Source organism: Mycteria americana, chromosome 3 (assembly GCF_035582795.1).
Source record: "Mycteria americana isolate JAX WOST 10 ecotype Jacksonville Zoo and Gardens chromosome 3, USCA_MyAme_1.0, whole genome shotgun sequence".
NCBI lineage: Eukaryota > Metazoa > Chordata > Aves > Ciconiiformes > Ciconiidae > Mycteria > Mycteria americana.
In genome coordinates this window covers 16,453,824-16,480,838 of record NC_134367.1, presented here as the reverse complement: position 1 = coordinate 16,480,838, position 27,015 = coordinate 16,453,824, and the positions used below count along the sequence as shown (strand labels likewise).

The 27,015-nt window shown below is 35.6% G+C and overlaps 1 protein-coding gene across 3 annotated transcripts in view; it reads right to left on the bottom strand.

The window, feature by feature from the left end:
• The window catches only part of ROCK2 (Rho associated coiled-coil containing protein kinase 2), a 106,229-nt gene that overhangs the window by 18,752 nt on the left and 60,462 nt on the right, over nucleotides 1–27,015 (bottom strand). For 2 of the 3 annotated variants that reach the window (XM_075497946.1, XM_075497947.1), the window contains exons 4-20: nucleotides 24,766–24,903; nucleotides 21,909–22,169; nucleotides 14,892–15,036; nucleotides 11,680–11,818; nucleotides 9,913–10,004; nucleotides 8,942–9,101; nucleotides 8,273–8,344; nucleotides 6,378–6,461; nucleotides 5,977–6,025; nucleotides 5,090–5,225; nucleotides 4,868–4,959; nucleotides 4,368–4,614; nucleotides 3,933–4,039; nucleotides 3,110–3,269; nucleotides 1,929–2,089; nucleotides 1,324–1,508; nucleotides 63–132 (exon numbers count right to left, since the gene is read on the bottom strand). In XM_075497946.1, the coding sequence (XP_075354061.1) occupies nucleotides 63–132; nucleotides 1,324–1,508; nucleotides 1,929–2,089; nucleotides 3,110–3,269; nucleotides 3,933–4,039; nucleotides 4,368–4,614; nucleotides 4,868–4,959; nucleotides 5,090–5,225; nucleotides 5,977–6,025; nucleotides 6,378–6,461; nucleotides 8,273–8,344; nucleotides 8,942–9,101; nucleotides 9,913–10,004; nucleotides 11,680–11,818; nucleotides 14,892–15,036; nucleotides 21,909–22,169; nucleotides 24,766–24,903 (2,298 nt within the window). The remainder of the gene's footprint in view (nucleotides 1–62; nucleotides 133–1,323; nucleotides 1,509–1,928; nucleotides 2,090–3,109; nucleotides 3,270–3,932; nucleotides 4,040–4,367; nucleotides 4,615–4,867; nucleotides 4,960–5,089; nucleotides 5,226–5,976; nucleotides 6,026–6,377; nucleotides 6,462–8,272; nucleotides 8,345–8,941; nucleotides 9,102–9,912; nucleotides 10,005–11,679; nucleotides 11,819–14,891; nucleotides 15,037–21,908; nucleotides 22,170–24,765; nucleotides 24,904–27,015) is intronic. The other variant, XM_075497945.1, reaches the window with a different exon arrangement.

Below are 27,015 nucleotides of genomic sequence, written 5' to 3'. Positions count from 1 at the left end.
GAAAAGCTAACACTGTACTTAGTAAACAGATTAGTATAAAAATAAAGAAGCATAAAACATACCGAGAAATACTGTTCAGCTTCAAGCTGGTCTTGAAGCTCTTTCATTTGTCCATCTGCATCTTGACGTTCCCTAGAAAGGAATAACATACTTTAAAAGAAAAAAGATAAGAAGATATTCCAAACCAGTAAATAGAAAAGACAGCATTCACACTCTTAGGAGCTTCAAGTCATTTCCTGACCAAAGTATTTGGTACCTCTGGGTACCAGCTCTCTTTTTCACTTTTACAGCTGAGAAAATTGCACTAATAAGTCAGTTTAATACTGTTAACACACTAACTACAACAGTGTCACATAGTTTAACCAGTAAAAGACACTGATAAAGCAATCGGCCACCGACAGAATCTTATTTCCACATCAAACGTCACTGATATGACAGATTGTTTTGGGTCTCTCGTTTGCTAGAGCTCAGTCCGTGAAAACATGTCTGTATTCTTTGACATGCATAATGTCTTGAATTCATCTGTCATTAAAACAACTCAGAAAGTCAATTAGTCAGTCCAAAACAACAGTAATGTAGTAGAAAAGATTTCTGCCAGTGTTTCACATTACAGCAACCTTCACATGTGGATGCCTTCTAGGTGAGCTGACAGAAAAGATAAAGCACAAGGAGATAAACCATCAGAAGTCATAAAGGAGCTAAGAATGAGATTAATCTGATAGATGTGCTAAAGTCTTTCCATTCACAAGAATGTTCTTTATGTAAAAAAATATGTATCTATTTATTTATTATCGAGTACAAATACTGCTTGTAAGAACTCGAAGAACTGCTGGCATTTAACACAATTCCTATTTGAAGGCCCAACAGATGTGTTTAAACATCTTTAGTACTGGATATTTCCAATGGTAACGTTTCACAGCTCTGTATTAGTATTCCTTTCCAACTCTAATAAGCTCTCATGGCCTAATAATGCCAGTAAGTTTCCTCTTCACTGAAGTCCTATGCCATTTAAAAAAAAAAAAAAAAGTACCTAGACTTTCTATTAAATACGTGTTTCTCTGAAGTCCTCACACTCTTATTTTTAAGCTGGGGTTTTTTAAGATTTTTCAGGATAACATCTTTTACTACAAATCTATACATTGCTGAATCACTACGGCAAATCTCAACTGGAGTCACTGTAAATTATTTTAACCAGAATTAAGTTTTGCACTGTAGAATAGCATATTCTGTGCAGCAAATTTTTAAAATTAATCATGTCTCAGCTTTTGCCAAAAAATAATTACACATCAGTAACATTATTAAATACAGAGCAACTCTGCGTACTTGCGGAGTTCGTTATTTTGTTTTTCCAGACTTAATTTGATTTCCTGAAGATGGTTATTCTCCTGTTTTAACTGCTTCTCTGACATTTTCAAGGTGTTGACCTGTTGCGTTTGCATCTTGAGGTCATTTTGAGTGAGACAGCGCTTTTGTGTTTCTTGCTCTATTTTTAATGTCAGATTTTTTACCTGAAAAATAAACAGAAAACTGTGAATTTTACAGACCTATACAAGAAAGCAACATTTAAACAGTGTCTCTTATTGACTTCCTCTACATTTCTGTACAACATGCTCACATTTTTTGATAAGTGAAAGCTGTTTCCTGAATAAAGGAATTAGCGCACAATAAATAAGCTAGTTTTTCCATCTCAATCTCAGAGCATTTTACATTCCAGAAGAAAAACTTTTTAAGATCAGTAACGGTGAAATATTTGAGAAAAATGAAACCACACTCCATAAAGTAGACTATTTAAAGGTCCAAATACAGAGAAGTAAGAAGTTGCTGCCATTTTCATTCACAAACATCTCTAAACATAGCTATAATAGGGAAAATATTATGACATTGAAAACCAGGTTCCACTCAAGACTCCTTTTGTCGTTGTTCCTTACATCTTCATTTAGTATATCCTTTTGCCTAAGGAGCTCATTGATTTTCTGTTGTGATTGTTTGAGATCACAGTCCAACATGGAGCGCTGCTTTTCAGCTTCTAACAACCGATTTTCTACTTTTTGCTTTAAAGCTCTCTCTTCCAAAAGTTTATTCTCCATTTCTGTGAAGCAAGAGATTTAAGATGTCAGTCAGTATAAACCAGGGGATTTTGGAGGGTGAGAGGGGGAGGAGGTCTATCCCATATTAACAATAAGCAGCATGTTTAACCTTTTAACACTGAAGAGTGATTCATTAAAATTTTCACAGTCAATCCACTCCCAGAGGATACTTTTGCAAGCATTCCTAACTGATAGCTATTTCCTACTTTTGAATTTCAAGATAACTTCCAGTTTATCTGCAACATACCTGAGATGGATAAAAAGGGTGGATATTTAAAAATAATCCATCTAAATCTACTGAAGTTCTGCTTTGACTATGATAATTTGAAATCATTTAAAGAGTTGAAGCTGTTTAGGAACCTGATATGCCAAGTGATTCAGCCATTATTACTGAATCATCTGTGCTTCTTTTGAACACCTGGAAGGACAGGATCTGTAGGTAGCTTTTTAAGTAGCTGCAATAAACACAAGCCATTTAATTCAAATGTAAGAGCCATCTTCTGGAAATGTTTAGTAATTAACCCTCTCTCCAAGAGATTTCCATTATCATGGGATGCACCAGAATACACATAGTGACTATGGAAGCCTAGCAAAGGCTTTGCTATTTCTAACTCTGTCTGGTCTACATATTTAAATCGTAAGGTTGCTGATGTATTTTATTTAGGAAGACAAAAAAAGGTATGAGTACACTGAGTAAGAACACAGATAAGCTCTTAACAAAAATGTTTCAAGCAGTTTTAGTAATATAAGTTTAAGAAAAATTAACTCGGAATACACTAGCACAGAAAATGAGAACCTGTGCAACAGAGCACCTGTTTTAGTCTGAGAATAAAACAGTGTGTCTTTAACCTAGCAAAGCAAGGACAAAGGGACTACGACTGATTTTTATGACACTAATTGTATTTAAGAACAGGAGAATCAAGGAAAAAAGCCTACACTTAGGCTTCCACTAGCATTAAAAGACTGTATTATCTACGTCGTATAATTTACACCTAAGTCCAACTGTGATACCTAATACATACCTTTCATGGCTTCAGACTTTGCTTCCTCTATAGACTCATAGATCTTATTTTTGTCTGCTAATCGTGCTTTTGTGGCTTTATGTTCAGCTTCTTCTTGTTCAAGGTTCTGCTGCATAACTTTGAATTTATATGTCATATCTATTTCCATGTTGCTCTTTTCCTGTTAAAGAAGAAATTACATTGAAATAAAACATTAAACACATCAGGTCAAAGAAAAAATTTTGGACAATAGTAACATGGTGCCTGAAAGCGTGCTAAGAGTAGAAGAGACAGCTCAGACTCTATGGAGCTAACTGAGAACTCATTTCTACAAATGTTTTTCTATGGATGGCAAAGTGCTCCAAAAATGCACAATGACATCCCCAGTTGCAAACAATTATAGAATTACTGCCTTAACAACCAACATTCTATAGTAAGAGCGGCTCAAATATTAAGTTTACTGAAGAATTTTTTCAATACTTTTGTTCCAATTACAAATTTGTTGAAAAAAATTGAGCAGAAGCTTTTTTATTTTTGGCAATATTGACAGTTTAAAAAAAAATCAGGTGAAATTACATGTTACTTCTGCACTGTTAAGCTACACACTGGAGTACATGTACTTTAGAAGTAAAATGTATTATTATCTTAAGGGAAATGCTGCCTTTTTTCCCCACTTCTCATATTGCAAAAACAATAAACAAAAAAAATCAAAGAAAAAGAATAAACACTGAAAACAAGGCTTATTTTCTGCACAGATTTTGTCTCCATGTCTCAAGTAATAAAAGTGCAAATTTAAAAATTCCATAAGAACGTAACACCAATGTTCACTTAGAAGTGCTGTTACCTTTTCTAAATCTGTAAGTTTTTCCTGCAATTGTCTCTTCTCCATTTCCAGTTTGGCTAATGCACTCTTTCCATTTTTTACTTCTTCTTCCAGGCTAGATATTCGACCTAAAAATGACCAAAACATCAATGAGGGTGGGCAGTGTGTGGAAAAAGAATGTACTGTATCTACTTAGAGATAAAAATTTTCAAATGTAACAGCTTCTAATTCTGATTATGAAGAATATCTCCCTTCAGGGTCATTTTAAAAGTTATCAATAACATTTTGTAAATGTTGTCACATATTTTCTCTTAAATGTGTGTCCACACTTACAGAACAGTGTATAGAACAGCACGCTAATCTAGTCACAATCTGAAGCTCAAATAACATCATCAAAACCTATTTCTATTTCTGAAATGAAAAGCAAGCTTAACTTCAGAACACTTGTGGGAATACCTTGTAAATCACTGATAATCTCTGATCCATGACTTCGATCTCTCCTTTCCGATTCTAGAGCTGACTGAAGATTGAGAAAGTCCTTCTCCAGTTTGAGTTTAGCATTCTCTAGCAGGCAGTTCTTATCTTGTAGTTCTCGATTATTAGCTTCCAGCTGCTGGATTTGCTTTGTGCTTTCTGTCTGGTTCTTCCTTAACCTGGCTGCAGTATCAGACTCTGATCGCAGCAAAGAATTGGCTTCATCCAACTACAGATTCATAAAAACATACTTCAGAAACAATTAAAATGTAACACCTACCATTTCTACTACAGAATACTAGATTTTATGGATTAAAGAAATAAAAAGGAATGTATTTTAAGTTAACTTTCGAACACCAAAACATGACAAGAAAGAACAGCTTTTAAAACTCCATTACACATTTCAACTCCCTCCACTACTAGTAAAATCTGTAGTTCAAACAGCTATTATTTTAAAATATACATATATAAAGTTGGCATGCCTGTCTTTGTAGTTGATTGATTTTCTCATTGGATATTTGAGAGTTCTGATTCCTCTTTTTTAAATCTTCAAGCTGGTCTTTCAAACTGTTAACTATAAAAAAAAAAAATTCAACATTGTTAATCACTGTCATGAAAAAGCCTTAATTTGAGCTATAATTCATTTATTTTATCTTTTAAAAACCCACATCAAAACAGAACCCTTCAAGCATGGTTCAACATACCCTCATTTTCCAAATTGCGCTTCTTATCTGCTTCATGTTCTGCTTTTCTCTGGTATTCTGTATTCTTATGCTGAAGAAGAGCCTTCTCCCTTTCTAACTGCCTGACTGCAGACTCTACGTTCTTCCTTGAAGTTATCTGGATATATTTTTAAAAAAACACCACTAATTACATACAGAAGAATGGTATTCTTTAAATGACAAAAAGACAGCTCATGCACTCAGTTTAGTTTGTAATGGAGAAAGACACAGTCCGTTTGCCTGCCGCAAACACAGCATATCAGAACATGTGGTCAAATCCAGCCCAGGATGACTATGGCCAGGAGCTTTTACAATTTTAAAACTGTTTGATCATTTGGATTTGTTGAATCTGGTAAACCAACCTAGCAGCAACTCAGGAAGCACACATACATGTAATGTAAGGTCTCAAACATGCACCTGGATGAGCAATAAATTAAGTTGTACACGTCCACTAAAGAGATGACCAATTTGTAGTAGCACTGAAGTGCAAAGCTGGGCAAGAAAGAGGGTCCTTTTACTGACACTGTTTGAACAGTGCAAAAAAAGGGCTTCCTCTTCTAGCAACATTACTCTTGCATCTTCAGTTATTAGAATTGTATATGGATTATTCATATTACGCTGTCTCCTCTAAACTAAAAACCATGGTAAAAAACAGATTTTGGAAACAAATGTGTAGTTGTAGTACAGAAATCACAATGAAAATATGTTAGCAGTGACAACAATTTCATGCTTGTGAATATCAAGAAATCAACTGGTATTATTTGCTATAAATACACAGCTACTCAAAAGTAATTTGCTGTTTCCTAAGGAAAAAAGCCACACACAAATGTTAAAGTTCTAATTCCAATAAGAAATAACTACAGACTTACCTCTTCATCTAGCTCTTTCACTATCTTCTCTAAACGAGTATTAGTAGACCTGAAAAATTTTGAAAAATATTTTTAAACCCTGCTGATTATACAGAAATCAGAATGTTTGGATGTGTCTGATTAGTTTTATGTAAGATACTCTATTTTCAGCAATCACATGAAACTTCAAGGACTGGGGAAATCACTCAAACAATAGAGAGATTCTTATGGAGAGTTACAGCAAAGAAACCCCCAACCCAGTAGTCACAGGAGTAGCAAGAATTAAGCCAGCAATTTACAGTGAGGTCTGCTTGCAGGGTTAGGAATCCCCAAAGTGGATTAAAATGCTTTTAAGCATTCAAAAACCAAAGGTGTAATAGAACTTCTTTATAAACATACCAAACATGTCAAAACAGTCTCACCTGTACTTCTGTTCTAGTTCATCTTTGGCTTGTAATTCGTTACTGAGCTGTTCTTCGAGCTTGCTTAGTTTTTTCTGAAACTGTGTAAAATGTCAAAAAAGCATGGCCCACATATAAAAATGCTATCACATAAAACAAGTGTAATTCAATTAGATAACAAAAAAAGGGAAAGCAAGGAAAATGAATTCAACCTTCCACTATATTATTTTAAAACCATCACCAGGAAGTTATATCTTTACAAGGTATTAATCCTGATGATTTTAAAGACACAGATCTATAGTAACGAAATTTGCTGCAGGCTACATTAAATCTAACCATTGCAGAATTACGTGCCACAGATTGTGAGTCATAAAATTTCTACGGGCAAAGAATATTGTTACTGGTTGTTTGCTGTACTCTTTCTCTGTAGACAGAAACCTTCCACTGGAGCAGAATTTTTGGGACAGTTTTTTCTAAATAAAATTAAAAAATAAAAAGGGGGCCACATGACCAAATTGGACAATATTCAGAGACTATTAGTAAGCATGTTCAATGACCTCACATAAAGAAGAATTTCTTAGTTTAATACATACAGAAGCTAACAAACACTTTTCAAGTTTGAGAATACTTTTAATATTTTAATAAGCAAAACAATGCAAATTGTGAGTCACATACCCAAATGTTCATGAAATAAATTATAAATATAAATTTTGGAATCGCCTCATGTCTTCAGGCTTTCAAATACATTTATCTTCCTCCCTTCCCCCTCCTCCTCTACCCTCCAAACATAAAATGTAAAAATGCAGTTTTCTAAAACACTTTATAATTGTTACAATTAGAAGATTCCCAGAAAAGGGACACTGAAAAGGACACCAAGACCAGAGATTCATTGCTTGAGAAAATACAAATGAAAAAAGTTGTCAGAAGTGAAATGCAAAATTTTACCAACTACGTTTACTATCACAACATAAAGCAAATATCATGAATGTCACACTATGTATTTTAAACAGTAGCAGAATTTCTTTTTAAAAGGTAAACTCTAAAACTACTAATCTATTCAGCAATGTCTAAAACTATTCATCTATTCAGCAATGACAGGAAAGAATGAAGTGGAGTCTAATAAAAATTTGCATTTAAATATATGCTGGTCAATACATAATGCATTTCCTTTACTTATTTTTTAAACTTTGAAAAGGAGTTGTAAGTTTTAAGAAATGTTAACAATATACTATCTACACTTGAATAATATAAATGTTTAAGTAACATAATGAACTAAGTAAGTACATGAAAATTCCATCACATTCTCCTGTCATCTGCAAATTTAAATTCAATTGTCAATCTTCAAAAGCTGGATAAACATGCTCCATACACTCACTTCAACTGAGAGCATGATTTAAATATTCCTTCATCACTGCAGGTGACAATTTACTTTTCCAAACTCTGAATAAATCAGTCATGAATAACTCAGGCAAGTGTGGAGCCAAAATTCACAACCTTCCCAAGAGTGATGTTGTTTGTGGCAAACAGAGCCTTACACATTTGTTTTCCAAACAAATTCTAGATGCCAAAAGAATTCAAGAAAAATCTGTATTCATTCATCTTTATACTATAAGTACGTTAATACTTGAGCACAACTGTTTCAAAGTACAACTGGTTTACTGTTAACAATTTGGTAAATAAACATTTAAGAAATTTCACATTCACACAAATTATGTAGGAATTTTTTCATTCCTTTCATAATTCAAATAATGTACTTACCTCCTTGCTGTCCTGTAAATAGAAAATAGCGTTTTTATTGAGGACCATTAAAAGACAAAAAGCCCCCCACAAAATTTCTTGAAAACTTATTTTAGACTGTCTTTCTTAACAGACTTAACAAAATTAGTTAATCATACCATTAATACTTACGAAAAAAGGCACTAACCTCATTTTTACTAGATTGCACAGATTCATTTTCTCTGCAAGACTGAGAGGAGTCACTTAGCAACCTGTCAAAAACAAAAACAAATCCCTCCAGCTCTTATTTAAGTTTTCAACAACTCTGGCAACCTTGCCAATCAACTCATTTTAATCAATTCTCTCAAGTCTTAATTTGTCCTACGCTATTCTCAGAATGAAGCTTGTTTTATTTCAGTGTGAGTGCATCTTTCTTATTTGAATCTTTTCTTAAGTGAAGTATAACATATGTTTTCAAATCCATAGCAGCTTATAATTTTTTAATTAATACAATTATTTCTTAACTATTTGAGTCCTAGAAAGCTATTATCTTGTGTAAACTTTTTTATAAAGCTACTAATAAAAAGCCATTTTAGAAGTAAATTACAAATCTAGCAGTATTTTAACCCTAAAATATTTTTAAGAGACTACATAATTTTGTGCGTATAAAAATAATGTGTTTAATCAGTTATCAAAATAACCAAAATAGTAGCAAATGATATAGTCTACTTAAACTGCATTTTGTATCTTCACAATTGGACATACATGAATATAATGCAATGAATAAATTATGTATCTAGAGTGAAAAAAAGGATAGAAGAAAAATCTGCAGGTGTATTTCTAAAAATGTATATTAAATTATCACATACAAATTGTCTCTATAGTAGGTAAATCCTATAAAAGGCAGCTGGTTTCCCACGAAGGCTTTGGGGATTGGAAAGGTTTCCACGTCTCCCTTGTCGTCCTCAATGTCATCAAAATTACTGCTATCTATGTCACTACTAAGCTCAGGAACAACAGGAGCAGCAGCTATAAAAAGGGGAGAAAAGATCAACTTCACTCTAAGATTCAGCCACTTCCTAAATACTGGTATCTCTGTAATATTAAAAAGCCTATAATGTAAGTTGTCCTGCTAGGACAACTTAAATACATATTAACCATGCAGCAGATCTGTAAATATCACTGTGAAGATTTTTTTTCTAGAGAAATCTGTTTTTACATTAGTTGCCTAATGCGTAGAATACGTAATGCATAAAATGTATTTGCTAAGGTAATCACGTTTGAGAACAGAACTGTAAATACAATCATCATTTTAAGAAACTTTAGTAAATACAGGCCTTTAGAAGTTACGATCAAGCTCATGATCTGAACTGATCACACTTCGTTTTTTTGCTTAAAGCTATCAAGTTTACCGTGCCTTAAATGAAAAGCAGTAAAACTGACAAGACCACTGTCAAACTACTGTCTTAACTACAGAAAGTTAAAAAAACCCCAAAACACAACAAAAATCCCCCAAACAAAACAACAAAAGCCACAAAGAAACAGAACCTAACATGCATTCTTTTTAGGTAGAATTCTAAAACATCCAGTTCTGTTGTTCAAAAGAGAAATCTATACATTAAAATCACGATAAAGGTGAGGATAATTCAGTAGGAAAAATGTGTATTTACTAACGCTTACTGATAAGAGTTTTTATAATACAAATGATAAATACGGAAGTTTGAGCAAGATTCTTGATAGATAGAAAATACCTACTTAATTTATACAGCCCAAAGTTTATTTTCATTTCTACTACTGCAAATACTGAACAAAAATAGAACTTTTAAGCTAATTTACTTACTCTCTCGAATGTTGTCCCAGTTCCACTGATCACTCTTGAAGAAAGGGTGATGCTTTATTTCTTCTACCCCATTTCTCCCAAGTCGCACATCCCTAAACATAGCAATTAAGTTAAATTCACATTAGGAAAAACAACACTGTTTTTTGTTATTTAAATTCTGACTTGCTCATAAGCAGCAAAGAAACTTTCAGTAAAGATTGTCTGTGCTAACCACATTAATGGTCAAATGAAAAAAATTTTAAAAACCACCAACCACTGATCTGTAGTTTCTTATATAAAATGTACTCTGTTTCTTAGCATGCACTCTCCCTGCGACTGCTAAAATGTCCAGAATTTGGAGTCTGCCACGTGGGGAGTAAAGCAAGAAAGAAAGCACTGAGGCAAAAACTAAGAAAAAACTAAAAACACAAACAAAACCCCAACACCCTCAGGGGAAAAAAAACTGCAGAAGTTCCGTGTCTGCCAAACCACATGACAAACCTTAAGACGCAAGTGAAGGAAGGTCTAACTTACTGCACAGAACAGTTATTCAAAGCTGGACTGAAATAAATATTTTAAGAATTCCATCCTCTGCCCCATAACTAACCCTGATACATCTTTTGCTGATATTTGCAGTGAAGTAAATCTTAAGTGCAACAAGAAACTTTTACTTTGACCAGAAGAAGTCTCTCTCAAAACTATCTACAAGAACAAGACATAAAAACAATGCATGTAGAAGAACTAATAAATCACAGGGTCGATGCTTATTCCTTCTGTAAGTGCTTCAGCAGTGATCACGCATACGGAAAGAAAGCATCTGTTTCAAATAAATCACTTGAGCACTGTATTAAACAGGAAGACGGACACACGTAGTGGAAGTACACCTCGCCGCATTTACATTATTAAATTCTACTCATATTTTCTCTCTAACCTTCAGCTGCTAAGGGTGAAAAATGCTGTTAAAGCACATCCTTCCTGAGTAACCGCGATCTTGCTCAACAGAGCAAATAATCTCTCTTTGAATGCAAAAACAGTTATAAGCCAATTTTTTTTCCCAATCCCTCATTCTATAAAGGCTAGATGCTCTGCTGTAGCCAAGTTCAGGTGACTACAGGAAAGCATAAGAAGGCATCATCAATCCAGAGTTAACTACAGACCTACAGTGGTGTTCTTTTAAATCAGAGAAATTGAAGATGATCTCTGCTTTCTGGAACTAAAGAAAATTGTAAGTGTTCAGGTCAAGAACAAGCTTACACAGCTTAATATCAATAAACAGCTCAGTTCCACAAATGGACACCTCTAGATCAATTTATTGCTGGTTTGTTAGCTATACTTGTCAATTAATACAACCAAGCAAATTTTTAAAAGTTCAAACATTCTAAGAAAGCTTAAACAAACTCAGTAAATACATGCTTATTTTCATAAAAGTATTTGCTTTCATTTTTTTAAGTAACACCCACTTAGACACTGAGCACAACAATCTGGTCCCTGCCTTGGAGCTTACAAATTACTTTCAACCTTACATGTTTGTTACTGTGTTATACACAGCAATTGGAAGGATTTGTCTGGCACGAATTGTGATGTTAACAAGAGCTGTCAGAACTGCTCACAGAAATAAAATACAATACCTGGAAAAAACACCCAAAAGAAAAACTAGAGAGCAGGAGATTTTGCAGAAGAGATTTGAACAGAGACTAGGAGAAGTAATGAAAGGAATTAATTTTTACAATGTACATGTGCTAATACCATCCAAAATAAAAACAGTACCAGAATAATACATGCACTTACCTATCAGTTAAAAAGGCACAGATAAGGTTCTTTGCATGCTTAGAGATTTCCACATCATCCGGGAAATGTAATGAGTTCTTATGATCCATAATTTTACTGTATGTTCCTACTAGTGAGTCTGCATAAAAAGGAGTATCGCCTGAAAATAAAATAGTAAATTGACTGTGATTTTGAGTCATGTTCAAGTCATGTAAGTTGAAAAAGACAAAAGATATGAAGAAAAGTCAAGCAGTTTTACCTGAAATAGTCTTTTACTCAAAAAAACCCAATAAAATTGGAATGCAGGGTACAAAATAATGTATACCTCTAAAGATACACTACCAAAGGCATACCACCACCAAAATTTCACTTAGTGAATTACATCTTTTGTTCTAACTGAAGACTATCACTGTGTTTTCTAATTTAAATGATGGCTGACACCCACATGAATTCCCATCTGTATATCATCTATGTATAACGGACTGAAACTCATTAAAGATTTGCTAATGCACATTTGTTGGAAAGAATCCACCAAAGCTATCCCAAGACTGTTTCAGAGGCATGCAGGTCTACCGTGGCTACCCCTGGAGCTGCCTAAGGCAAGTCAGCTCTAAGCAGGAGCCTTCACAGTGTGTTACTGCACTGTTAAACCCATATTAATAAATCTTGTTGACTGATAAATTATATTAGCTTGAGTGCCCATATTAACATGGGCAGGTGGCTTTTAAAAATCATTGACCTTTCTCATGCAAAGGTTTGCAGCACAGGCTTTAGTTGAGTCTAGTTTCTTTGCAAATATCCTTAAGAAAGGTAAAATTGGGACAACTGAAAAGATTCAGTATCGATAAAGGTAACTGACATTCAAGTTAACTGACAACATTCTGAATATACAAATGGTTTGGGTCAATAATCAAGAAGCTGCAACTTTCACATAAATCCTTTCTCACAACTAATCCATAGGTTTAATAGAGAAGGTGAACAATCAATCACGTGAGCTAGGCTCTTTCCGCTGCGCTGCTGTGCTGCGTGCAGACAGGGATCAGCCAGCAGGGCAGTCAGCATGCTGACTGCACGCTTCCAACAAGGTACTAAAAACTTCAAAAGCTGAAAAAAATGTACAAACAGACCAATGGACAAAAACCATTCAGCTTTCAGAAAGAATATAAATGCAACAATCCTATCCTTAGCCTCTTTCTGTCATTTTGTGGCAAAATAAGAAATTAGTAGTTACCAGCTTGAATGAAATACCTAGACTTTTAGTAAATTCAATAGGTTGCCACAATGGAGGAGGAGATCACTGATTGCTGCTGCTGCCTCCCTCTTTCCAGCCTTCCCCTTCTCAGTTATCTTTGGTCTCAGAAACAGTTTTGATTTAGGCCACACCTCAAAACTACCCTAAGTCACCATTTTTGTCAAATGAATTTGACCTGAGCCTCAAATACTGTGTTTGTAAACAAAGTCATTGAAGGAAACGATGTTGGTGCTGTCGGACAGGAAATCCAATTGAGATGAGAATATTTTTTGATTTAAGAATGACAAATAAAATAATTACAGGGCATAACTAGGCCCTGTAATTGTAATTACCAGTATAAAGATGAACCAGGTTTTAACATTTCCAGAAGACTGCACAGATAGAAAATCACATATTTATTTCAGAGGAAGAAAGGGGCTCAGATTAAGAAAAAAATAGCAGGAAGAAGGTTTCATGAAAAGCACAAAGAAAGAAGACAAGAATTCAGCTGAAAGGGTACACTGTTAATCACATACAGGATTATGGCATGGCTAAAACTGAAATAGAAACAAAATTGTTATTTCACTCCCATCAGAAAAAATGTTTAAAAAATTACAGAGTTAATGAAAGTGAAGTTTCCAGTCCAGAGTACACACAAGGAAAAAAAATATGTTCAGTCTAAAGCAAAAAGGAAAAAAAGTAGTAAAAATAGCATAGCTTCAAATATTAAAATAAGATATACTTTGAGAGGAAAAATACATGAGACCTCTGACATATTAGAAATTTTCTAACACAACTCCAGACTCTAGAAATAACTACACCAAATAAAGCCCTTGAGCGTAGCAACCCATACTGAAACCTCAGAATAAAAACACAGTGTGTTGCACTGAAACGCAGACAGATTTTTGTCCTAATCAGGTACAGGCTCCCTCATATAATCTAGCTCCTGCAAAAACTGTACCTCTCCACTTTCACTTTAAAAAAATGTTTTCATTAGAAGGATAAAAAGGGGAGAATCCTCCCACTCAGATACAAGTGGGGAATAAAAAAAAAAAGGCTCTGAGAAAACATTCTGGACACCTATGTCCAGTATTATAGTAACTGAAGAATTTTATTTATTGCTAAAACTGTTTATGAGAGACTATTAATTATAAACCACACTTTTTGTAAGTCAAAATGCCTTAATTCTGAAAGACACAGAGATTGTAATAGCATCATACATCCAAACATCTTTCCTGGCTGAGGATACCAAAAACATCAGATCTGCAATATTCCTAGAACATGCTGATTTGGATTTTTAATAATTATATGCTCAATTCCATCCTTCTATAATCAGTATTTTGCTACTAGACTATAATACTGATCATCACTGCATTTTAAGATGCAGATGACTCATCTCCTTAACAGATTATACTCTATATTCGTTGGCATAGCAGTCCAGTGTCTTTTACTGGAAAATCCTGACCCAAGCATAAAAGAAAGAACCAAGCTATACTTCCACAGTCATTTTGACCTAACAGAAGCCATTGCTAGTGCCAGGGGAAAAAAAAAAATGGGTGCATGGGGGGGAAGAAAAAAAAACGAAGAAATAAAAAAAAGGAAGAAAAAAAGAAGAGGAGAAGGAAAAACAAACAAAAGAAGGGGGCAGTCCTGCCCTTCCCACTCCTTTCCCATCTCTGCATCCCTGAAAACTCTCTACTGCCCCTGAGGCGGCACAAACATTCATGAGATGATGAGGTAGCTGACCCCAGTTAGAACTACTCCAAGAATTAGTTTTAAGCTGAACTGAGTCAGGGAACTAATCACGGAGCAAGCACGCAAACAGCTGTCACAGCATAATAGCAGCAGAGAGCAAAGAGAACAGGAATGAAGCAACAGCATCAGCCAAAAGTCAGAATCTGCTAGATAGTGAGGTACAACCATCCCCCTTGCAGCAAATTACAGCTAAAGGCACAGTAAAGACTCAACGATAATCTCATTAGCAGAAGAAATCACTACTTACCAACGAGCATCTCAAAAAGGAAAACTCCTACAGACCACCAGTCACATTCCCGTCCATAATAACCATCACCCCCTTGCGATTTCAAAACTTCGGGCGATATGTAGTCAGGGGTTCCCACAGCTGTATCGCAGCGCACCATACCTGTCTGTGCAACAGTAAGAATTCAAACAGCTCAATTAAAAATACTTCTGAGTCTTTAAACAATTAAACTATTAGCAGACCAGAAAAACATAAAAAAATATAGCCCAAAATACTTGGTTTGAGGAATGTGTTTGAAAGTCTCTATTTTTTTTACTCCAGAAGCAATATGGACTGGAATGACAATTCCTGATAACGTGCTCTCCCCTGCCTACTCCATAGCAGTTTTTCTTGATTACCTCTTTCAAAGATTGACCAATTTTTAATTTTTGTTATTGGTTTCAATATGAAGCTACACACCATATTGGACTGCTCCTTATCTCACTGAGTTCAGGGAAAAACTTCAGAATAATTTTGACAAGCTATGAGTTCTAGGCTCTACATAGCAGATACATAATGGTTTTGTCTAATTCAGACAATAAATAAGTTATAGGTAAATTTTTATAGTCACACCTCAGTTTTTACTTAAAAGATAGGAAAAAAATAAAAGGAAAAGCTATTTTTCAAGAATAGAAAAGCTTTTTTTTTAAAAAAAGTGATTTTTATTACCATATTAACACAGTTGTATTAATGGAACTATTCTTCATTCTCTTTGTTTCACACTGAGAGACTAAAAATGCAGGGGCTAAATGACGCAGAAGCATCGTCAGATCTGCCAGCATGCTGGTTCAGACTTATAAGCCTTGTTTCCTTTAATCAAATTCACTGCATTCATTCCAGAGAGACCAGATGGATGAATGAAATGAAATCCTGGATGAAGTTGGAGAGGCACCAAAAATACACTCATCTTTTATTCTGTCTCTCAACCTCAAATCTTTTCTAAGTCCTCTTACAAAGTTCTTTGTGCATTTTGCCATCAGCTTTGGCTGAGTATTAATACAGAATATTAGCAGCAACAACTACAGTCAAAATACGTATTTAAAGAAAGGGAGAGAAACATTTTGCTTTGGGAACTGTACTGACATGTAAAAATTAGACAGCAAATTACAGTATTTCTTTTCACACACAACATGAAGTGCCAAAAGACTAAACCAGAAAACTGGAAAGTCATGAACTGGCAGGCAAAAACTAAAGTGATGACTAAATACTGCAGAGACCTAAGGAGTACTTCAAATGTCCTCCTGGCAAATGCCTATCATCTTCTACAACTCCATGCTGACGCTGACACCTAAAGGAAGTTTTAACTTTTCAGTTCCAGAATGAAGAGCAGGTTAACTTCTGCTTCCTATACTATGCACCAGATATTCCAGGATTATCAAGCTATGTGCTAAGAAAATTAAGTTAACTCTTTTCAGAAGACCTAATGGATTCTTTGTACAAAGAAGAATACAGATTAACACATTTTAACACTGAGAAATAAACTAAAACCCAAAGGCTCCAGAAATCTAAAGCTGAGAACATTGAAAAATGGATCTGGCACATGGCAGGAACCACCGTTTGATCATCCTGCTTGTCACAGCACTCTGTACACAAACCTACAGGTCTTCTCTGAAGCGTAAGCCTCTCTTTGCTTTGAGTACTAGAGGAATTGCTCTAGGCTCACGTGATTCTGCTGATCTAGTAGGACTGTGGCATCTTAATGAGGCCTCCAGCACTGGTGCATATGTATCTCTTCCTTATGCAAATGCAAAATTACAACAAGGGAAAGTCTGAGTCTTCACTCACTGAAGATTGGCTGAAGCCATCTGAAATCCTCCCTGGGTAAGAAGCTTCTTTAAAAACAGTCACTGAAACAGTTCTGAAAGACATCTCTCTGAAAAATCTGAAAGATTTTTTCAAAGATTTTTTTTCAAAGTTTTTTTTTTCTCTCTGAAAAATCTGAAAGATTTTTCTGAAAGACTGCAGCTTCAGTCACAGCCTCATCGCCTTGACGCCTAAGCACTTAATAATACCTCACTCCCATTCCTCTATAATTAATATACCAAAACAAGAACACTTTTTAATATGTTATACATATCAATATTTTATGAAGTCCTATGCAAACAAAGCAAAGGTCGTGCCAGAAAAAAGCCAGCCCTACCCAAGTCTGACGGCTGGTATGTAGCAACAAGAAAGCTTCTTTCCAATGACATTACAGATGCTAAAGAACTCCAGGTAACAACGCCTTAAGTTTTCAGACAAGATGTCAAAGAATTGAACAAGAAAACAAAAAAAAATATTTCTACAGTTAAAAGGGCCCTGCATGCTAACATCGGTTTTCAGTGGACTGTATCTCTCTGAAGCACGTGGAGTTGGTTGTACTTACTCCCCATAAAACTGTCTACTTTCTGTTTCAGGAACAAATCTAAAAATGCATTCACAGAATCATAGAACAGACCAGGTTGGAAGTGACCTTGAAAGATCATCTGGCCCAGCCTGTCAGGGGAGAGGGAGCCTAGGTGACATTATCTAGCACCCTGTCCAATCACATCTTGAAAACCTCCAGCGATGGGGATTCTACCACGTCCCTGGGGAGGCTGGTCCATTATCACCTGAATAGAATATTCCCAGATTTCTATTCCTCTCATTTATGCACTTGTTCTTTCAAAGAACTTGGGCGTTGCTCTGTATGTATTTTTAAATATTGGATACTCTTAATACCACAGTCAGACCAGCTTCTATGATCTCTGGCATTAAAGCCAAGTAAACAGGGAAGTCCTGTCTGTGCAGTACATGGCATCTTGACAGTCCCCTACATTCTGCACAATGACTTCTGCCTTCTGTACTTCAGCACTTGAACAGATCTAAAGGGTACTGCTTCCTCTGGACAAAGTGTTACTCCTGTGTTTCAAATACTAAGCCTCTGCTTTATGCCTTAGTAGCACATTTACTACAGCAGTTCTCATACAAAGCTTCCTTTTGGGACTCTCAGGTCATTGTTTCACCTGAGACTTTTCTCATCACCTCAAAAGATCAAGGTGGATCTTGGAACTCCACCTCAAGGGAGGCTCCTGAAGCTATGTGAGAGATGTGCAGTGAAGAAATTTTAAAAAGGATGTCCATGAGACATAGCATGTTCCCACAGCTTATGACAACTTGGCAGTGAGGCTGTAGTGTTTCCTAGCATAATTCAGAATTATTATATTGCTGAAGACAAAGCAGTTCAGTTTTCATCCTCAGGAGGATCTCCATCAAACCCAAATGACCTGCTGTCTTGGACCAAGGCTAAGAATCATAGAATAGTTTGGGTTGGAAGGGACCTTTAAAGGTCATCTAGTCCAACCCCCCTGCAATGGGCAGGGACATCTTCCTCTAGATCAGGTTGCTCAGAGCCCCGTCCAACCTGACCTTGAATGTTTCCAGGCATGGGGCATCTACCACCTCTCTGGGCAATCTGTGCCAGGGTTTCACCACACTCATCATAAAAAATTTCTTCCGCATATCTAGTCTAAATCTACCCTCTTTTAGTTTAAAACCATTACCCCTTGTCCTGTCACAACAGTCCCTCCTAAAAAGTCTGTCCCCATCTTTCTTATGAGCCCCCTTTAAGTATTGAAAGGCCACAATGTCGTCTCCCTGGAGCCTTCTCTTCTCCAGGATGAACAACCCCAACTCTCCCAGCCTTTCCTCACAGGACAGGTGTTCCAGCCCTCTGATCATTTTTGTGGCCCTCCTCTGGACCTGCTCCAACAGCTCCATGTCTTTCCTGTGCTGAGGACTCCAGAGCTGGACACAGTACTCCAGGTGGGGTCTCACCAGAGCAGAGCAGAGGGGCAGAATCACCTCCCTCGACCTGCTGGCCATGCTTCTTTTGATGCAGCCCAGGATACGGTTGGCCTTCTGGGCTGTGAGCGCACATTGCCAGCTCACGTCCAGCTTTTCATCCACCAGTACCCCCAAGTCCTTCTCAGCAGGGCTGCTCTCAACCCCTTCATCCCCCAGCCTGGATTGATACCACCAGGGGTTGCCCTGACCCAAGTGCAGGACCTTGCCCTTGGCCTTGTTGAACCTCATGAGGTTCACATGGGCCCACTTCTCCAGCTTGTCCAGGTCCCTCTGGATGGCATCCTGTCCCTCAGGTATTGTCAACTGCACTACTCAGCTTGATGTCATCTGCAAACTTGCTGAGGGTGCACTTGATCCCACTGTCTCTGGCATTGATGAAGACATTAAACAGTACTCGTCCCAGTATGGACCCCTGAGGGACACCACTTGTCACTGATCTCCCATCTGGACATTGAGCTGTTGACCACTACCCTCTGGATGCGACCATCCAACCTATTCCTCATCCACTGAATCAGGCTTTCACTCCCTTACGAAGTTCTTTTCAGTAAACAAGAGCTGGAGAGCGCTTGTGCGGAAATACTAGGATAGCTTACATCAGGTGTTAACAGTGCACCCAGGCTTGTGCAGCATGCTGCAGGCAATGAACTGAAGCAAGAAGTACCCAGCAGAGTCTTGGACAAGCTTCAGTGAGAAATAAGTTGAGTTCTAAAAAGAGGAACACATTCCTTCTTGCAGCTAAACTGCCTGAGCTGAGGCAATAATCCCAAATGGTAAACATCCATTCTTTCAGTCACATCTCTTTTCAAGAGCTATCCTCTAAATCTGTGCTCTTCTAAAAGCTCAGTTAGCACAAGGCAGCATTATGTACTGAGCCTGGCAGCACTAGCAGTTCCTGGCTCTACAATACCTACCAAAGCCAATCACGCTACTGTCTGTTTTCTTACAGAAAACCTGAAGATTAGTCTGGTGAAACGTGCCCTGGGCTACCCTATCATACCTAAATACCAAAAGGCAACTACAATTCCTACTAAACCTTTGGGGCCAACTCTATGCTTTATTCAAGTATAGAAATACTCACTTTGTTGCAGATTTTTAAAAAAGAAAAAAAATCAAAAAACCCCACAAACCCCAAAACCATCACAACTGAGTTACATAAACAGGCCAGTTCCTCTTATGTTGGAAAAGATCACTAAAACACTTAGCAATTCTTTTCACATACTGGTAAGGAGGAATTCTGTTGCAAGTGTCTGGACTGGCCTAGAAGCCTTAAGAGGACACTGAATTCAATTCCACAGCAAAGGTTAAAAAAAGTCTGTCACCAAATTGCAGCAGAATTTTCCTGGGCTCTCAACAGCATAAGGAAGATGCAAATGTGCACAATTGCTAAAAGAACTCCAAATCAGAAAAAATAAATAAGTACTGGGTAAGCATATATTTTCTAGAAATCATCCTGCCAAAATCAATATTATATTTACACAGCTGGGATGTGTTCTGTTTTGTAAGAAGTAGCATGAGATTTGGAGACAATCCAGAACCTCTCAACGTCTAAAGCTTCCTGTATAAAAAATTTTTGCCATTCCACTGAGTCTGAGAAACATGAAGAACTTAAACTGTAATCTGTTAAAAAATTAACTTCTTTAGTAGATCACTGGTTCATTGATGATGCCCAGTCCAAACTGGAGCTCACTATAACTCTTTACGAGAAATGTGCATATACTTCTCACATTTATAATATATTCAACCACATTTTAGTATTCCATTCTTCTAAGAACAACAAAAAAAAAAAAAAAAAAAAAGGCTTAGGTTCACCTTTTCTGGAATCCCTAAAATAGAATAAGGGATCGCCCTTTTTCTTTAGATTTGTATTATCAACTTTTTGATGCTTTTTTTATTCTCTTCCGATGAACATCAGGTTCCTTAAAACCTACAGTTTATTGGCTCAAAACCAAGATTAATTTTTTTAAGGACTGAATTGAGAGATCAAGTACTACTTTTGATTTTTTCAATTAAAGTAAATGCTGTCCCCTAAAATACAGGCAAGTAAATCATCAAAGTGGAGGTAAACAATCTATGTGCCTTTAGAATAACAACTACAATATCAGCAAAACTAGACAGACTACTGAACCTCAATAAACCGCTGTAGTTGTTTAATGAAGTTAATATATTGTCACAGGAAAGGAAAAAAACCCTAACCAGAGACAGTACTTCCAGATACAGCTAAAGAGACATTAAAGATGCAAATGCAAATTTAAAGATGCAAGTAGGTTGCAGAGATTATACCAAGCACCGCATAAACAATACAGAAGGAAATCTAATACATTAAAGCAAATAAGCTTAAAAGGATCATCCTTGCCAACATTAATACAGAAACCTTTCGAAGGCCAGGCAAATCATAATACACATTCATACACAGTTTTTTTATAACCTGTTATAATTTTTCACAGAATGAATATATTATGTAAATTACAGCATAACATTGTTTGTCAGAGAAGATTTTAAAAGTGCAAACTACAAAAGGTAGCTTTATATTTAAGTCTCCTTTAATAATATAAAGTATTACATCCTGTTAAAAATAAAATATTCTTACACAATCTCATTAGAAAACTGTATTTGGCTGTAGATGGTAAAATCTGGGCAATTAAAATGTATGACATACTGACAGATAGCTAACACAAATTTTAATCAATATATCACATACCACTGCTGCCTTTACTGTGACCTCATTTTAATGACCGCTAGAGGATGCTATGAGAACAATTAGACACAGTAAAAAAAAAAAAAAAAAAAGAGACTGTATCTTGCCTATAAAATAATTTCATTTACAGAAAAATGTCAGTTTATGAACTGTTCCAAGGTTACTAATGTTGAAACTAGTTGTCTCATAAGCTTTTCAGACATTTGGCAAAAAAAATGAACCTGAGAAATTCATAAACACACATGCTTTCAAAAATAACAAAAAGTAAGTTTACATCCTTCTTCCGTGTGCCAGAACAGTTTATTATAGACAAGGTTACACTATTTAAAGTACCCTTGTATTTAAAACTAGGAGACAAGGAACAGCTTTCCAACCAAGTGGACCATTTGATGAATACTCCTTTGGGTATTATAATTCATAAGAAAATAACCTTAGAATTACAGTTTTATATATGATACATTATTCAGTTGCATACTTACTTCATCCATTTTCATGCAAGTGCCAAAATCTGCCAGCTTCAGATGCCCATATTTATCTAAAAGCATATTGTCAGGCTTCACATCTCTGTGTATCAATCCCATGGAGTGAATTGCATCCAGAGCAAGAACAACTTCGGCTGTATAGAACTTGGCCCATTTCTCAGGCACGTCATAATTGCTCATAAGGTTGACAAGATCTCCACCTGGCATGTATTCCATTACCATGTACAAGTATTTGTCATCTTGAAAGGCACAAAATAGCTGCAACATTAAAAAAAAGGAAAAGAAAAAAGCTCAATTACTTTTCAGAGACAGCTAGGAAAAAGAATAAAGCACTTTATCTTGAAGTTTCATTAAACCTGAGCATATGTTTTCAAGATTGATGTAAAGTAACTTTATTTTTTATATTCAGATAATCTACATTTTCTATTAATTACAACAGTACCTTGAAATTTACTGAACGTCAAAACCCCCTCATTTTCATTTTTAAGAAAGCAAAAATGACTTCCTAATTATTTTAGTATTATGAGCTTCTATATATCCATGTCTCTTGGCATTAAAAAGTATCACTGAGTCAAAATGAAAAATATCAAATCTGAGAAAGGGAGCATCATGTATTGATTTGAAAATAGCTCAACAGTGAACAGCATCTTAGACTGTTTCTGAATTTCGTATATTATAAATCTCCTTATCTCTGTACATATTTACAAAATCACTTGTCACTACTGATTTTGTCCTAAATCAACACATATACTGAAATAAGAAAGAAAGAAAAAATGTTCCTGAAGACAACTGTAACACAATACAAAGAAATTATCCTTAACAATAAAATAATGGTCTGGTATAGATTGCAGCTAGTATGTTTCCTACTGGCATGATAGTGAAAGTAAATTTAGACTCTTTAAAATGTATTTCAGACCTAGTCCGCTGAAGTTTTAGAGATTTCACCCAGTGATCACCAGGTCTGAAAATGGCCCAAACCAGCAAAAAGCATTACTATCAAATGTTCAACGACTGGTATGAAAAGCCTCTGAAAGTCTCTCACCTGATTTCTCAGGGAATACCGCTCCTTTACATTAAAAACTAAAACACTCACATCTTTAAGTTACCCACACAAAATTCAAAGGCAATTGAAAAAGAAGATGAGTGGAAAGAAGGAAATAAAAAACAGGGAATTTGTGGAGGATGAGGAACCATGAAAGGCAGGAATGTTATTAAGGAGATTTGACCTTTAGATTAAAATTTATTGTATATTAGTGACAAAAGACCTATGTTATAAATACACGTTTTAATACATATATATTGTACTGTATTTCTTTTCACAAATGGATAGCATATACAATATGTAATATGATAATGCATTTGGTCATTAAAATCTAAATTAAAATCCAAAATAGTCTCTGTATTCTCATATGTAAATATATTAATATAACACAATAATAAGTAACAACACTATACCTTTATACAGCACTTTCGTTACTGCCCTCAAGGGATTTAATTTAAAAAAAAATAAATCAAAATTATCTAGGGCTCTGGTTTCACTTGTTTTCCACATAAAAAAGAAGGCACAGAGAAGCAGTGTGATCTGTCCCAGTTTCTAGCTCAGAACAGGACCTACATTTTCTGAAAACCAGCTCGATGTCCTATCCCACTGGACCACATTACCTAAATATATCACACTAATACGCTTCATCATAGAAGGCACAATTGCAAGTACACTTTAATTCATTTGCTATTTACAAATACACACACACTTATACCATGCTTGCTACACTTTCCTTTGAAAATTGACTGTCATACATTTCTCGTTACTTTCAACTGCCTGTGAAAAATAAAGTAATTCCAGACAACTACTGTCATTAGAACAAAAACAAACAACTAAATAAAAATTCATCTATTTCTGCTGAATACAGGCAAGAACACAGAATATGCTCAGAAGAGCAAAACATCTAAATAAAAAAATCTTGTAAAACATTTCTTGCGTACATGAGGCAAAGTGTTATGAAGAATATATATGGAAAGCTTAAGGCCAGTCTTATTAAATATACACAAGCATGGCAATATATGTGAAAGCATTTAAATGTATTAATTATTTAACAAAATGAAGTACTAACAATTTCTCTAAGCAGATGCTTTCACTACTCATTTTATTAATTGGTGTAATTTACCAGTTACAACAAATTGCAATATTCAGTACTAATTCTTCCCAAAGGCATAATTCATATTACAAACACGATGATGATACATGTCATGAGACAGCTGCAAGCAACAGTGTTCAAGATCAGCTGGAAGAAGTCAACTCTCAATTTCTTGGATATTCCTTCTGAGCTGAGATGCAGTAACTGGCCACTAAACAGAAGATGGTTTCAAGCAAACCACTGCTACAACCTCCTGTCTTGCAGGAGACCAGGAGTGTACACTCACACATCTGCCAAATCACAGCTGAAAAGACAGTAACTACTTACAGCTCTCTTAATACTAATTGCCTGTGATCAAGTTACTATCATGAGGAAAGACTGGAAATAATGTTGACATTTGTTTCTACATTTCTATACAGAATTGTTCTTAGTTGGAAAGGTAAGCTCCCTATTATTCCAAATAATTTTGTGGATATTTCAAAAAAGTGTTTAATTCTGTTTTATGATGCATTTGTAGTGACTAAAATGTAAATTAATCTACTTTCTAACACAGCCAAATACACAAAACTCAGTGAAATTGCTGTAAATACATATCTTTAAAAAGTAAAATCTGAACCTAAGCCATGATTTGAGTTTAGATGTAAATTCAAAACCAGCTCAAGACTGGGAAAGATTTATGGCTTTATTATTATTATTTTACTCTTAAATATCTTCCTTACCTGAACCACCCACGGGCTGTTGGCGAAGGCCATAATATCTCTTTCTTCCCAGAAAAAGGCTGAATCCGATCTCTTGATCATTTCAAATTTACTAAGTAGCTTCATTGCATAAACCTTCTGTGTCATTTTATGGCGAACCTGTTGGTTGAGAAAGAAGAGAAACAACTTTTTAAAAATGCCTTGTTAAAAAAAAAAAATGAATACCAGCATAGTATATTTCTCCTACATGCAAACTGATTGCTGGGATACGATGCCTCCAGGTCTTCATGTACCCAATTTTCGACACAGTAAGGATTTGAGAACTTCCAAACCTGGGAAGAAAAACTTAACAGCTGCTCCAAAAAAACATAGCAGGGGTGGAACAACAAGGATACCAAATGAAGGAAGATATGCCAGAGCCTGGCCAACTGCTGCAGCTGCCGCTGCAACCCCAGAAGAGGAGCTGCAGGGCCACAAGAAGGATGTGCCTCAAGCTCAGAAGCTCCTAGGAGTGCCTGCAAAAGCTCCTAGGAGGTAGTTGTTTTATTGAAGATGCACTGATACAAGCATATGTTCTTTCTCACTATGGCTATGAGCCATAAAAATGAGAGCTGACTCCAATAGTCTGCTTACTCAAATTGAAACTGCTAAGGAAAAAACCAACCAATCAACCAACACCAACCCAAAACTCAGAATGAGAATAGTACCATCTTTCTCTAAAGAACTGGACTGCTGCTCTTAACATTTTCTGAGTGAACATGCCTACTTCAAATCACCCAGAACACTAATAAAAAAAAAAAAAAAAAAAAAGATGAAATAATTTTGTTTACAGAAGAAAAAGGAAATGCTTGTCTATTCCCCCTTCAAAAGTTCCACCGTGTAAGGAGAAATAAAATGCAATTCTGTTTATATTTTCTTATTCTGAACACCTATCCATTGCATTCATTCATGTTAGAAATTCTGCAAGCAGTCCACTTCAGTCTCTTCCAATTTTTATTTTTCACAAAAAAGATTGCTCTTATTTCTTTTCTTAAGAAAAATAAATTATTATTATTAAATTCACTTTAAATTGTGTAAAATTAATAACATAAATCTTGTTGGAAAACTGAAATTAAAACTTTTATGACAAAATCCAAAAATATTTTTGGAAACTTCATCTGAATATGGACACAAAACAAAATCCTTAAAGCACAGACTGTAAAGTCATTACTCTGTTAATGAAGCAATGATAGATTTATGCTACTTTATGAAACAACGACTAAAGGACCAGTTTTTTAACATTCTTGAGTATTCCTTGCAGAAATCAAGGTGAGAAGTAGTCAGTTGTAAGATGTCCAAGTCAGCAGAAAAAAGGAAATTAACTGCATTTTAAGTTTCTGCACATTTTCTTCACATGAAAATAAAAAGATCAGTGGACTAATTTGTGAAATCAGAACCAAATGGTTACAACTTTCTGATGCATTTAAAAACCTCACATTTAGTAAAATAAACCATATCCCCCAACCTCTTACTTTTACACCATGTCTCAGTTTAATTATGCTACTTGAAAGAATGTTTAATAGGCTCTTTTCCTGAACAGCTGTAAATGTTTCAGCTTCATTATGTCTGCAGTGCAAAGCTTCAGAGAAGCACCTATTTGGTCTACAAATCTGGGAGCATCAGTCACCTGCTCCTGAGGAGCTGTAAACTTTAATGTTGCTGAAGCCAACAGGAATGATCCGTAGAAACAGGAGAAGCGCTGGGGAGGGGGAATCTTGGAAAGAGTGAGAACACAAACAGAAACAGGATTATTTATGAATTTACTATTCTTGAAATTGGGGCTTTTTGCTCTCAAGATATAGGTACAAAAGTGTTAGGATTAGCATCTTGCATAGTTTAACACTAACCAACAACCTGCTGTATAGCTAGATCAAAAATCCTTCAAACAAACACCAGAACAGAAACACGTTATCTACATGCAGTAACAACTCTGTAAGCATGTATATTTTAAGACATTAACAATTAACCAGCTAGTGAAGGTGTCCTAAAGAGGAGTTTTGAAAACTATCTCCTTCCCATTTACTAATCCCACATGGGATTATTTACAAAGACTTGGTGGTACACCACAAATTATATGCAATGAAGTAGAGCTTTTGTAATCCTGCTCAAAACCAGAAGAAACACGAAGACCAGCAACCTCAAAAAGGTATTGTTTAATTGAAGACAACCTCAAAAAGGTATTGTTTAATTGAAGCATTTTCTGTGAAAGTTCACGTAAAGCTCTGCAATGTA